The sequence below is a fragment of the Eubalaena glacialis genome, chromosome 20 (genome assembly GCF_028564815.1).
Source record: "Eubalaena glacialis isolate mEubGla1 chromosome 20, mEubGla1.1.hap2.+ XY, whole genome shotgun sequence".
NCBI classification, from domain to species: Eukaryota; Metazoa; Chordata; class Mammalia; order Artiodactyla; family Balaenidae; genus Eubalaena; species Eubalaena glacialis.
In genome coordinates this window covers 33448836-33463323 of record NC_083735.1, presented here as the reverse complement: position 1 = coordinate 33463323, position 14488 = coordinate 33448836, and the positions used below count along the sequence as shown (strand labels likewise).

The 14488-nt window shown below is 52.8% G+C and overlaps 1 protein-coding gene across 1 annotated transcript in view; it reads left to right on the top strand.

Annotated features, from left to right (window-relative positions):
• The first annotated feature begins 2565 nt into the window (after positions 1–2565).
• Positions 2566–14488, top strand: part of SFRP1 (secreted frizzled related protein 1) — a 43397-nt gene continuing 31474 nt past the window's right edge. The window contains exons 1-2 of the mRNA XM_061177209.1: positions 2566–3291; positions 8312–8389. Coding sequence (XP_061033192.1) covers positions 2766–3291; positions 8312–8389 — 604 coding nt within the window. The 5' untranslated portion in view covers positions 2566–2765. The remainder of the gene's footprint in view (positions 3292–8311; positions 8390–14488) is intronic.

The following is a 14488-nucleotide window of genomic DNA, read 5'->3' as shown; positions in this document are numbered from 1 at the left end:
TTCCACTTTTTTTTTAGGATTTATAATATTTGTACTGTTTCAGTAAATTTTCACCAGAGTTGTCTGCTCAGAGCTAATCATTTATTCAATTTTCCACTTACCCTCTGAATTTCTGGATTTAGAAATCATTACATCTCTTGTTATATATGAGATGACCTTATAAAAATTAGTGCTAGCTTCCTCCTCAATTTCAAGAAAATCAAGACATTTTCTTTAAAAACATTTTAAAAGATTACCTGGGCAGTCATGCTCAGTGCAGTTCCAAACTCCACGGACACTGATTGGTGGTGGGCAGTCATTCTCCAAAATCCTAGGTGTGAGTTAAAGTCTGTCAGTGGGACTGAGACTTGAGCCTTTCCTTTCCAGCTGGGCCTTGAGAGGAGCCAGAAATGTACTGAGTTTAGGATTCTGGGGTCTTACACCCACACTCCCTGTATTTCTCAGGACAATCATGTCCCTGGCTTGCCCCTAGAGGCCTCTCGCTAAGGCCATTTGCGGGTGATCAATGGGAAACAACCAGACCTAGGCTAGGCCCTCCCATGAACGGATTTGTGAGATTTACTCCTGACTCGAGATCCCCCCGCCCCAGGACTGGTGGAGGTGTAGTCACTTGGACTAGTTTCCAGAATTTTCATGGTGGGCAGACCCAAGTCCTCCCACCATTTGGGGAAACAGTGCAAACATGAGTGAGAGCTGGGCAAAGCCTGGATCCAGAGGTGACAGGATGTTATCTGCTAACACAACTCTTTGCAATGAGTGCGTAAACAGACACATTTGTCTTGGGACTGAGCGCCTGCCTGGAGGAGAGAAAAGGACCCCTACCAAACTGCATTTTTCTCTAACTGCCCCTTGAATTGAGTCACAGTTGCCTGGTTTCCTGAGGTCTATTCTCTGTCTGTGAGGAATGTCTTCCCCAGCTTCTGGGGCTAAGCATTACCAATTGTTTAGGGATTAACCCTTTGCCACCCAAAGTCTTGCTCTCCCGCCATCTCTTTGCCTCCACGCTGCCCCTCTTGTTTTCATGCACCTTTCATTAGCTTAGAAATGACAGAGAAGTTGACCATCGGCAGTTGCTTCCTGTGTGCACAGTGGAGTCACCATCTTGTTAGGGGCACCAGGGCTTTAAGAAAATAGCCTCGCCTCTTTAGAAACTCTAGTCGTTTGACTTGGAATCTGTCCATCAAGAAATTTGGTCTGCAGAATCCAAAGCAAGGTCCCCAGAGCTTTACAAACAAGCTGGCCCAGCAAGGCAGCGCCTTCTCCGGTGTCTGCCTTCAGCTCGGAGCTCTGTGGCCATCTGCCACCTGGGGTGGTGCCACACTGCTCAGATGTGGTCTGCAGCATTCTTGGCCGCCCTCCACCCCACATTTCAGGACACAAGCAGTGTGGAGACCCAGTTAACCTCAGGAACTGCTGTTGCTGTCTTCTGCCCCTGGGGTCAGTCGTGGTCACACTTCAGATCCCTGAAGTTTCAGCCTCCCTCTCAGGGTCCCGTTTGAAACATACAAAGAATCCCCAGGAACTCTGAGGTGGCAGTGGCAGAGGGACTTCATTTCCCGGGGGGCTGGATGGGAAGGGTGGGTTGTTTCTGCTAAGACTTCCCTCTTGCCTCCTGCTTTAACGGAACCCTTGGTTTTTGACTTGAGGTTCCTGGGCCAGCTCTGAATGTAGCATGTGTGCCTGAGTGATGGACTTGATATTTACACAAGCCACGCTGATAAGTGCACATGTGTTTTTAATGTTTTGGCTTTCTAGACCACAAACATGTCAATGTGCATATGCATGCACACACAGACGTGCTCTTGGGCTGGGCCTTGAGTAGGGCTCTTTTTTTTCTTCTTCTTTTTCTTTTTTTAAACTGTTCTCCCAAAGTTTACACCTTTGTTAGCACCCTTTCCTGCCACACTGCCTTCGGGTTGTCGGAGGGCCATCATCCGGTTATCCCACCTGGAAAGGCGCTGCCTTTTTAAGCCAGCAAACAGCCCGACGACACCTTCGCTTGGCCCTTGCGGGAGCCGAGCCCCACTGGCTGGGGATTAAAAAGCAGACCTCCCTCGCCGCAGCCTTCCTGAGCCCCGTCTGTCGGAAACGGCCCATCTTCGTCTGCAGCCACAGAGAACAACACCGAGGAGGTGGGCTGCTGCGTAAAGTTAGGGGAAAGTGTTTAAAAAAAAAAAGTCTTGATTATCTCATGGACTTGCAAGTACTCTTAAGGTTCCTTACTTTGCTGCCATCCGACTCAAGTTAACAGCAGCATTAAACATCGTCTTTACCCACCGCACGCTTCTCTTCGTCCCCAGTCTCTCTTCCTTTTTTTTTTTTTTTTTTCTTTCTTCTTTTTCTCGTCCCCCCCCCCCCTTCTTCCTTCCTTTATTTATTTTTTGGTTTTGTTTTTTAAGGGGTGTTGACCTGCGCTGAGTTCTAGGGAGCCGACCCCTCCCGCCCGCGAGCCGATTGGCCGGCCACGCGGGTGACTGACGGGCGGGCCCGGAGCGCTCGCGGCGGCCGGCGCTGATTGGCCGGCGCGGCTCGGAGGGCTCGGCCGCGGGAGCGCCGGACACTCGGGTCCCGCCGCCTCGGGAGCCGGGCAGCACTCGGGCCGCGCGCTCGCCTCCCCGCGCGAGCTCCCCAGGGTCGCCCCGCCAGCGCCGGGCGCGGGTGCGGACGGCGCCTTTTGTGCCCGGGGGCTCCTGGAAGTTCGCGGCGGGACGCGCGCGGGGAGGCGGCCGAGGACGCCCCGCGTCGCAGGGGCCGGGGCGCCGAGCATGGGCGGCGGGCGCTGGGCCGCGGCGGGCGCGCTGCTGGCGCTGGCCGCCGGGCTCCTGGCCGCGGGCTCGGCCAGCGAGTACGACTACGTGAGCTTCCAGTCGGACGTCGGCGCGTACCAGAGCGGGCGCTTCTACACCAAGCCGCCGCAGTGCGTGGACATCCCGGTGGACCTGCGGCTGTGCCACACCGTGGGCTACAAGAGGATGGTGCTGCCCAACCTGCTGGAGCACGAGACCATGGCCGAGGTGAAGCAGCAGGCCAGCAGCTGGGTGCCCCTGCTCAACAAGAACTGCCACATCGGCACCCAGGTCTTCCTCTGCTCGCTCTTCGCGCCCGTCTGCCTGGACCGGCCCATCTACCCGTGCCGCTGGCTCTGCGAGGCCGTGCGAGACTCGTGCGAGCCCGTCATGCAGTTCTTCGGCTTCTACTGGCCCGAGATGCTCAAGTGCGACAAGTTCCCCGAGGGCGACGTCTGCATCGCCATGACCCCGCCCAACGCCACCGAGGCCTCCAAGCCCCAAGGTGAGGCGGGGGGTTCCCGGGGCTGTCCGCGCTGCGCCCCGGGACTGGGGATGTGCTCTCGGCCGTGCCCGACCGCCTTGAGAGCTACCGGCCCTTCCGAGGTGGTGCCCGGCGGGGCGAGCCCCGCGCGCACCCGGTCCGGGTCCTGGAGCCGCTGTCCTGGGATCCAGTCAACGCTGAAACAAAGCCTTAGCTCTGGCTCCCAAGAGAGCTCTTCTGCCCCCCGCGAGGGAACCGAGTCCCTATCGGAGTTTTGAACCCCCCAGACGGGATGCGCTGGGGAAACAAAAAAAACAACCCAAACCCCAAATCTGGGAAGCTCAGAAAGGCCGAGCAAATGCTAAGGTGCAGCTTTGTTTATTTTCTTAGGCTTGAGGAGGATTTTTTTTTTTTTTTTTTTTTAAACGCTTTCCTTAGCTAGTCATTCAGCCAAGTAGCTCCAGGACTGGTGCAGAACTGGCCGAGCAAAAAAGTTTAGAAATTGCGAGGCTTTCTGTTTCTCTACCCCTTTCAGTTAACAGCTTCGGGAAGGTTTGGGCGGGGGCGGGATGGAAAGGCTCTTCTCCCTCATTCTTGCATACCCCCTGCTTCTCTCATTTACACAAATCCTCAGGTAATTAGAAAGATAAAATTGTCATTAGCTCATGGCTCAGCTCCCCTTGGGGAGCGAGACTCCGCAGATTGGAGGCTTTCCTAACAGCCCCTGGGATGAGCCGGAGTTTCTTCTCTGAAACCCCTCCCCCTTAAAGGGCAGTTCTTGTGGCGGGGGAGGAAAAACCATCCCGGGGAGGCAACAAAACGGAACAAAACAAGTTAACAAGCAAAGAAACCAAAACAAAACCCCACAGAACAAACAAGCCAACGAAAACAACCCAGCACTGTGGCCTGACTTTTAGAGGAGTGAATTCAACCCCAAATTCTTCGGAAGCGGAGTTGAGGCTCACAGAGGTGGAGGTCGTCAGGGATGGGGAGCCGTACCCAGGGCGCTGAGCAGAGCGGTCCGCATCCCAGGGGCTTTTGAGGAACGGGTTTAGGGTGGCGGGAACCTGCTAATTGCTGACTCAGCACATCTCCAAGGGATGCCAAAGCACAAATGTCCCCCGAGGGGCGTACTCCCCAGAGTGAGGGCGGGGTAGTCCCGGGAAAGGGCACCCCAAACTTTGAATGCCCTGGCTTATTGCAGGGAAGGAGGAGATGGCCCAGAGGGGCGGGTGTGGGGTGGCAGGTGGCGGGTGGGCAGGGTAGCGGCCCGCCTTCAGGGGCAAGGTCTGGGTCCCACGGCTCCCCGCTTCCTGGGGGTCCGCAGAGTTCACCTTCGGGGAGGTGCAACCCTTTGAGAACGGGAGCTGAGCCGTTACCTGGAGCGGACAAAGCGCGTTGTGTTCTGTCCGGGTGGACCCCACGGGATTTTCCTTCTTCCCGTCCTCACTGGCGGCGGGCAGACTAGCCCAGCCCTGCCCCCGGAGGCCGCGGCCAGCTCTGCTGAGGCCGAGTCCACCCTCACAGTGTCCCTTTCTGGTACCATCAGCGACAGAACCCTTCTGAGGCGGAAGCCCTTACGACGGGAAGGTAGGGGTGCTGGCTGGGCTGCCTACTTATGAAGGGACGAGAATCCTCCAGCTCGACGCCCCAAAGGCAGGGGTGGCGGAATGGTGGTAGGGAGACCAAATACGTGCTGTCTTCTTGGAGCCTTTGACTCCTTGGCTGCTGTCCCACTTGGCTGCTCCCAAAGTCTGCCCTTTGTACCATCTCCTCTCCTCCCTCCATCCCAGGAGTGCTCAGGTAGTCACCGTCCTGAGACCAGCTGCACACAGAGAACAGTTACGACGGGACCAGTCCCGTGTGGGACTTGGGACTCGGTTCTCCCCGCCGTGTTTTTGGTGACAGGCTCTGCGGGAGGCTCCGCTCCTGCCCAGGACTGCGGCCCCTCAGTGGGAGGGACCCCCTCTAGGAGTCAGTCCTCTGGGGCTGCGTGGCCACTGACTGTCAGCTGAGCCCAGAGGTGGGAGGGCTGTGTGTGTGTGCGTGTGTGTGTGCGTGTGTGTGTGCGTGTGTGTGTGTGTGTGTGTGTGTGTGTAGGGTAGGTGGAGACGGACCAAACTCCTGGTCCTCGTAACCTTACAGCTAGCTGGTGGCTCCAGAATCAGAACTGGTACTTTTGGAGGAGACGAAGTATACATGCCCTACTTTTATTCTTTATTTCTTTTTATTCTGTTAAATTAAAATGGAATTTTCAAAGCAGCGGCATATCTCTGCATGCTGCAGGCTGCTTCCTGTTCATATACTTGGACAAGCACCGTTTTGGGGTATTGGGCAGACTTTTGGGGCCGCATGTTATTAAAGATAAACTTGATAATGAGAATGAGTCAGAAGACACTCCCCTACACCCCCAAAAGGCTGATGCCCAAGCTGCTTCAGCATCTGTTATGAGAGAGGAAAAAGTGTTTGTTTGTTTGTTTTCAGGGAAGTTATTTCTAAATCTTGCACTTGCATTAGATCTGTACATTCCCAGGCCGATAAATTATCGTTCCTCCTCCCAGCCAGGTTTTACTGATTCAAGCTCTGCGAACGAGCACATACTTTTAGTTTTATTTTGTTGTTGATTAGGCATGTTGTGCGTTAAAACAGCCTGGCTGTCTTAGTCACAGATTGCAGAGGCCACGGTGCGCTCATCCTTCCCGGGAGCCTTCCTTAGGGTCCCTTCCCCGTATTGAAGAGCTGACCAGGGAAGACCTGTGTGTGTGTGTGTGTGTCCTGTGTGGGGTGTGTGCCGTGTGCATGTGTGTGCATTGAATTTTAAAAATCCACTTACTCTTGATTCCAGTGTTGGACTTTCTCCTCCCCTCCCTTAAATATTGATGAAACACAAAACCTTTTGGTTTTTGGTTCTTTTGCTTTAAACATTATTTTAAATACACCTTAAAACAGCCATTTAGTTCTGCCTCTCCGATGGATGACTGGGTGGATTTCTCCTGCTCGGGCCGCCTGCAGGGCCCCCCAGCACAATCCAGAGAGGCCACAGATTAATGTCGCCCTACACAGTCTAGAGCTGCTCCACAGTCGGCTATGAGAAAAGTCGAGGTGGGTGGGGGAAAGCCATGCGAACACACAGAGCCCACCCCAGCCAGCTCCTGCCCGCCTGGGAGACGCTGAGGGCCAAATGTAGCTGATGGGACTGAGAACAACGCCCCTGTGGTGTCCAGAGCCCGGGGCCGCCAGTCGGATCGGGGAACTCAGAGTGTCCAGACAAGGTGATGTGAGTGAGCAAGCGGGGACCCGGTGTTTGTATTCGGATAGTCCTGCCTTGCTAGTTGTTTGGTCAAGGTCACAGTCATAGAACTTTGCAACGTGATAACTTCCACTTTAAGAAAATAACCCAAACAAGGAAAGCCCCAGAGCACAGTCCACAGTCCCGAAGTAGGTACCACGGTCCTTCCCATATTGCGGGATTTCCTTTCCGTTCTTCTCCCCGTGGAAGCAAGAACCATGATGCAAAATTCTGGGTGAGTTTTTCCCTTTTGTCAGAAACACGACCTCTGGAATCCGATCTTAAGTTCTGGCTGAAAAGCAAATTTCCAGCATCCGGGCCAAAAGATAGCCCCACGGTCTCCTGCTTGGGGTGTGGCTGTGGTTCTTGCTGCAGGACTCTGGATGGAGTGCGGCCCTGGGCACAGAGTAAAGGTGGGACAGGGATCTGTCAGTAAAGACTAAGGTGTACGGCCTCTGCTGCGCCTCGCAGGGACCCTGCTTGGAAGTGGGGGGGGGGGGTCGCGCATCACCTCCCCGGCGCTGGGGACCTGCTGCGTCCTGGGGGCAGCACTGGCCCCGGAGGGCTGTACAGCTCCCTCCTCATCCACCGTGGGAGGCTCTGCCTGTTTCTCTGAGCCATAGAAGTGCTCGAAGGTGAAGGAGTTGCCACCAGAGGAGCCACGAAGAGGGAGGGGGAGGAGGAGGATGAAGAGCCTGAGTCGGAGCGAAGGTTACTCAGCGCCCCGTCCTCCCTGGGGGTGACTGGCCCCCAGCGTGGCCGGGCATGGCCTCCAGTGCTGTGCCGAGGTGGAGGGCCCTTAGAACGTGCTTGTGCTTTCCTGCATCATGGATAAAACTCCACGTGGTCTGGTAGATGATGGAGGTGACGGTGGGATGGTGGTGGTGGTGACAAGCCGCCTTCCCTTCTGGGCCGCTCTCTCCCTGCCCTTCCACGGAGCCCCCTTACCTCCCAGGGGCCCCTCCAGCATCGGCAGCATTTGGCTGGGAGGACCCACTGGCCCTGGCCTCCGAGGCCTCCCCCTCCCCCGGGGCTCAGCTGCCCCCAGTGGCCCCCATGCCTGCAGCACACACATCTCCTCTTCAAAGCCCTTCACAGTGTGAAAACGCCTCCAGAGGGTCTCTCCCATGTCCCACCAAGTCCTTCCCTTTGGCAGCAGGGCTGGTGCCGTTCCCAGCCCCCACCAGCTGCTCCTGCTTCCCGCCCCCCGGCAGGAGCTCACTGCAATAGCCCTTCTGGGGAGGGGTGTTCAGGGCCTGCGGTTGGAGTTTGTGAGTCTGGCTGATTTTCTTTCTTGGCTCCTAGAGAGCTGGTCAGATGGATCGGCCGTCTTGTGGGGAGTTTGGGAACAGGAAGGGGGCAGGAATCGGAGGGGGGTATTTCAAGGAGAGGGGAGAAAGAACAGGGGACAAACGACTGGGGTAGAAGTGTTCGGTTACAAGTCAGCTTTTCCTAGGGACCCACCACATCCCATCAAGCCATGACTCATAGGACCCACCCCATCCAGCCCCATATCATGTTGGTTTTAATAGTTGTACCATATTCAACAGCTCTAGTCCCCAAATTTTCAAGAAACTATGCATCTGTTTTGGTCTCTAGGACTCGTCTTTTCTCAAGTTGCCCCATCAGAAATTCCAGAAGACCTTTAACTCCTTTCAGCGTGGTCCCTGGGCTGATCTCGGCCCCAGGGGCGGATCCTCTCTGCGTTCCACCGCAGTCACTCAGCTCCTGTTCTCCCCTTGCCCTTCCTAGGCACGACGGTGTGTCCTCCCTGTGACAACGAGCTGAAATCTGAAGCCATAATCGAGCATCTCTGTGCCAGCGAGTTTGGTAAGAAAGCGTCCCTGGCCGCCTCCGGGAGGTTGGGCATCCTTGGTTCCTCCCGGTCTGCATCCCTGGTGCAGAGCCTGTTGGAGCATCTTTTTGGAGATGTGTATTCTCTCCCTCCATCCTCCCTGGACGGCTGCTGTTCAGGCAGATGGAAGACCAGATAGGGTGGGGAACCGGCCGGTTTTTATGAAAGTCAAACTTGGCTTCTGTTCTTCCGTGTGTGGGATCACTGGGCAGGTTTGGGGGGACCTTCTCGAGGAGTGGAGGGAGGCAGGCTTGGGGAGAGCTGTAGCGGGGCTGGGGGAAACCAGGCGGCTTGGGCTGGCCTCTCGGCACAGCTCTTCTTCCACCCGCCCCTAGGTGTCAGCACCACTCTGCCCAGGATCTGGGAGGGGAGCATCCTTGCTCTTAGGGCATTGCCGGGGAGGGCGGGTAGTGGGTGCAGTGGCTCTCAGGTCCTTCCAGGCCAGGAAACTGACAATCCCACAGTGAGGGGTTTTCCCTCCCTTCTTCGCAAATCACTCTGGGCTGAAAGGGAATTCTGGATCTGCACTTGCAGCCCTAGGAGAAGGGCTGGATGTGGCCCCGGGGGCTGATCTCAGGGAGCCTTTCAGGGACAGTCCCTGGTAGTCTGCCCCGCAGAAGACCGAGCTTCAGAAACCTTGGGAGGCTGTCCTCTGGAAAAGTAGACGTGAACTGCATCCTTTTGAAGGGCCGACTCCCTCCAGCCTGCCTCTATTTTATATGGATGCTGAGAAGTGACTGCAGCCAGACCTGCTTTGCCAAGGACAGGTTCTCACGATTCTGGCCATTGTGTCCCCGAGGCTGGATTTCTTACAGAAATTTCCCAGGGAAAGCATGATGGTAGGTAACGTGAGTCTTTATGTCCATCCAGGGCTACCTCCTCTGGGTTTTCACTAACCAAGCATAATAAAGTACCTGAAAGGGCCTCGTGCTGGCGAAGTACCGTGTTGGAGAGCCGCACACGTGTATGTGCACACATGTAAGCTGAAGGAAATGGTACATGTGACAGGTGTAGTCTCAGGGTATTTGTCATTGTGACTGAAGGCGGGAATTGGCGAATTCTGACCCTTTGCCATGGAGAGCTTCTTGAGAACGCACACGTTTTTAGTGCCCTATTTCTGTATTAAGTATCTCTCCCTGCCTTCTTGGTTCTTGGTGAATGACCTCCGGGACGATTTCGTCTGCCAAGCATTCCGCTGCTTGTGTTTGAGTCACATCCTTTGTTCTGGTTGCTATTTTAAATGAACTCAAATAAATTGTAGAGGGACCTGCAGCAATGTTCGCAAACTCGGATGACCCTTCCGTCTGGCGGCGGTGACACTTGCCTGTTGAGGCTCACACCCTTGCTCCATCAAGGGGAGCCCAACGCCCGGCGAGGCTGGCGGGTCTCCGCGGCAGAGTCTGCGCGGCCCCAGCCTGTCCGGGTCACAAGCTTTCCTTCCGCAAACAGCGTGAGATTCCTTCCCAAAGAGGCATTTGGGCATCGAGAAAAAGGCCAGAAATAAAATCTCTCAGAAGTCCTGATGAGAAGCCTTTTGCTGCATGATTGGGGGGGGTGGCAGGAAGAATCTGCTCCGGTGTGGCTGTCATCCCGAAGCATCCTTCCTTGCGGGGGGCCGGGGGCAGTGTGGCTAATACTCAGGGGCCGCCTTTAGATTTCACTGACCCTCTTCCGATAGTGTAAATCACCACACTCACTTTTAGAAGTCGACTCCCTGACGTTTCAGCAAATCCAGGGAATCGTATTAGAGCCCACTCTGAAAGGTAATATATTAGCTGATGTTTTACGTTCAGATGACTTCTCCCGGGACTGCGTGTGCAGAGGACGCGACTCAGATTGTGTGTCCAATCATTGACTGAGCCACGCGTCCAGTCGGTCACTCAACATTTTTTGAGTGCAGAGCTCTGTGCTAGATATCGTGTCCTCAAATACGGACCTAGAATAGATGAAAATTTCATTAAAGAAATTTCTTCACCCCGACCAAACACGAATCGGTGATTTCCTAGAGAATCGTGGCATCATAGAACTCACCGCCTGAAGGGGGCGCTGTGGAGACTCCAGGCGAAGGATGTTCGGCAGCCGTGAGAAGAGAACTTGCATCTTCCCGCTCAGATTCTCAGTAACCCACCAACCTGCATTTGTTGGGGGCTTTAGTGGCAACTCGTTAAACTAGAGCCATTCGTTAGACATGGGCTGAAGAAGCAAACCCTGGGAAAGAATTTGAGTGTGAAGGTTGACCTTTGGGTGAAGGGGAAAGGTCTGGAGGGGGCTGAGGTAACCCACCTGGGGAGGGACATCCTCTCCCCGCGGCAGTGGCTCCCTGCTCCCTACGTGCAGGCGCCAGGGGTGTATCTTATTTTAATAACCAGTCAGGGCCTGGGCAATCTGATTAGCGCCCGGAGATTATCTCCTTGAGTTCCTAGAACTTTTGAATTCTCCTGGATCCTCCAGGTCATCCTATCAAGTCCACTTATTTCACAAATAAGGCGTCTGACTTGCCCCACTGGAGTTCTTTTACTCGCTGCCACACTGCCTTCCCCCCTTAAGAGAAGATGAACAGCCGCTGGGCTCCATCCTGGAGGCATTTATCTCCTCCGTGCTTGGGTGTCCTGGACGCCAGCCTTCTCTATCTGGATGCAGGAGAGACTTTTATGGGTTTTCTGTGTGTCATGGTCTCATAAGGCAGTAAATAGGATTTTTTTTTCATCTCTCTCTCTCTCTCTGCAGGGGCTGAGCTCAGCTCTGCCCTTCTCGGCACCCTGGAGAATGCAGCCTTGTTGAGAAACTTGTTTCCTAGCTCAGCTCATTTCAAGTAAGGGAGGTAGTCAGCCACGCTGATGGGATTCAGTTAAGAGACAAAGAAATGCAGCAGGGCAAGCTGACACACAACAGAGAAGAAAAAGAATGCTTTACTCCCTACTCTAGGGATCAAACTTTGCTTTAAGTGGCCCTGACATCCCCTGTGGGAAGACATCAGGTTATTGGAAGGCTCCCTGGGAGCTCCAGGAACAAGAGGTGCTTTCCTTCTGGGTCAGCACACCCTCGCCCTCTCCTGCCAGTGCGTCCTTAGACCCCTGCCGCCCCCGTGGAGCTGGGCCTGCCCGGCCCATCACCGGCTCCCCGGGCGGCGCATTTTTTTAATAAATTTATTTATTTATTTATTTTTGGCCGTGTTGGGTCTTCGTTGCTGCGCGCGGGCTTTCTCCTGGTTGCGGCGAGCGGGGGCTACCCTTCTATGCGGTGCATGGGCTTTTCATTGCGGTGGCTTCTCTTGTTGCGGAGCATGGGCTCTAGGTGCACGGGATCAGTAGTTGTGGCTCGCGGGCTCTAGAGCGCAGGCTCAGTAGTTGTGGCGCATGGGCTTAGTTGCTCCGCAACATGTGGGATCTTCCCGGACCAGTGCTCGAACCCTGGTCCCCTGCATTGGCAGGTGGATTCTTAACCACTGCGCCGGGCGGTGCATTTTTAACTCTCAGGCAGGTCTGCTTGGTTCTCTCCACCCCTGCACTGTACCTCCTCAGTTCAGAGCACATATTCCCCCCCCAGCAGGGAAAAGCCTCAGTAGAAACACCTGTGGGCTGATGCTCAGGAATGCAGCTGGATCAGCCTGGATCAAGCACCAGATGTGTGACGGCCAAAAGTTAGATGGTGCAAAGTCTCTGGATTCAACATGGCGGCCAGGCGGCCTGCTGTGCTTCGATGAGGACGACCGGCCCTGCTGCTTGTTTTCTCTCTGCCTGTCCTGCTCCATGACAACACGGTGCTGCTGTTCTCCCTTCGACAGGTCCATATATTATGTGCAAGCTGCCACACTAATAATCCTGCTGTTAACAACTCAGCACCCATAACTGTCTTTCCTTCAGCTCAGCTTATCCCAGTGATGGGGGATCTGATTTATAACGGCTGTGAGGTTAGGATCCTGCCTCTGGCCACTCTCTCTAGCTTCTGGATCTGTAAACACCCTTAAGCTTTCCTGGTAGAAATGTGTGGAATAATATACTTCTGCTAAGACAGTTCAGAGCTTCCTCTTGTACTGGCTTCTCCTTTTTTTTTGAGAGTTCAGGTGGCCACTTCTTTAGCCCAGTATTTCCTGGTTGTGGAAAAAGATTTCTTGGCCCTCAGAAATTTTCCTTGCCTTCTGGAAGCATTTTTTTCCTCCATTTATATGTTTCCTCATAAAGAGTAAAACTGTACATTGCAACGCTAAACTGAGTCAAAGAGGAAAGAGAAAAAAATTGGCTCTCACCATTAGCGTTTGGGAGTATTTCCTAGAAGAAACATTCTCGGCGGTTTCTGGACCTTCACTAATTTGTTCTCGCTCTGGCTCACTCTGCTTTCAAGGTGTTTTGGCTGGGCTGCTGTTTGGAGGTGCATTGTTTGATTTCTTGCATAAAGGAGGCTCAGCCTTTCCAAACTAAACCTTGGGTTTCCTCCCACAGAGGAGGAGATGGTAGATGCCAGCACGGTAATTGCAACATCTGTAAGCTGCTGGAGAGCAGAATCTGTCTCTGATACCATATTTTACCTAACGTTAAGACACCCATTGATTGCGAGATGCACCATCCATCACGTGAGATGCCCCGCCCACAGAGAAAACATACTTCACATTAAAATGTGAAGAGAATCTGTGTCTTAGAATGAACATAACAAGGCCTGTGTGTAGTTCAATCGTCCTTGGTATGGTGTCTTATCCGTGGTAGGCATAAAATAAATGTTCGTTGGACGTGTGTGTGAATGACAGGGCATGGTAGGGAGATGGAAATTGGCCTTTTTTTTTTTTTTTTTGAGTGGTTTAATTTCCAGTTTATTTTCTGTTAAAGTAACTACAACCTGGTTTTATGTTGTATCATCTTAAAATTCACAAAGGTGAATAATATAGGAATTTTTAAATCCAAATATATTATAATAGAAAGTACACATCTGAGTACAAATCCTAGGTTTTCTACAGTGTGCCTGGAAATGCCTTTCCTTAATGTTCACAATTGTTAAATGGGAACAAGTACATTTATATCACAAGATTGGGTTGTATTTAAGTGAGAAAAACAATGTAAAAATTATTTAATATTAAAATGTTCCCAGATGACTGGAAATTGGGATAATTTAGACTTACTTTTTAACTTATTGTACGGGTAGTCTTTTTTTGACCTAACCATTGTATATCCTCTTTCTTCACTATTATCCCATTCCACTAGTACTTATGGAAAACCGGTGAATAGACAAAGGATATTATTCTGGCAGTAGATGCACCTTGTAAGCAAAAAGTAACAGAGCATTGGTTTTATTTTGTTTTCCAGTTTTCTTTTTTTTTTTTAAATGAAGTATAGTTGATTTACAATGTTGTGTTAATTTTGGCTGTACAGCAAAATGATTCAGTTATATATATACATTTTTTAATATTGTTTTCCATTATGGTTTATTATAGGATATTAAATATAGCTCTCTGTGCTATACAATAGGACCTTGTTGTTTTGGCCTTCCTTTTTTATAAAAGGAGAAAACTTCTTTCCAAATGAGTATGTGCAACTTGTTTATTAAATTCGAGGGAAACTGCATCCCTGTTTTGGGTGACTGAGTGTATATATTAAAAAAAAAAGAAAAGCCCTAATATCTAGAAATCTAGTTCAGTCGAAGTAAAATTAAATAGACATGGAAGAAGGAACTGTAATCCCGGGGTGGAGTTGGTAGGCTGAAAACAACTGGTTTTTATTGTCACTGAAGGTCTGTAAAATACACAGCCCATCCACAGATCTGGAAATAGTTGGAAGGAGCCGTATGGCATTTCACATTCAAGGAAACACCGGGTCAGAGCTTTAAGTGCCCTGGAAATGCCACTCCCAGCTCGTGGCCTGTGGCCCATCCTGCATCCTTCGCCCATGATGGGGGTGGCTTGTTCTGTGCAGAGACCACTGCTGAACCCTTGAGGGTCTTTGAAGCCCTCCAGTGGGCTGGGTGGGTCATGGTGGCGATTCCACGGCCTCCCAGTGGAGAGCTGGGGGCCTGGCTGCGGGGGAATCAAGCCCCGGGCAGTTTGGGCCGAGATCCCATGGGGACCACTCTGCACTCTGAAGCCATGT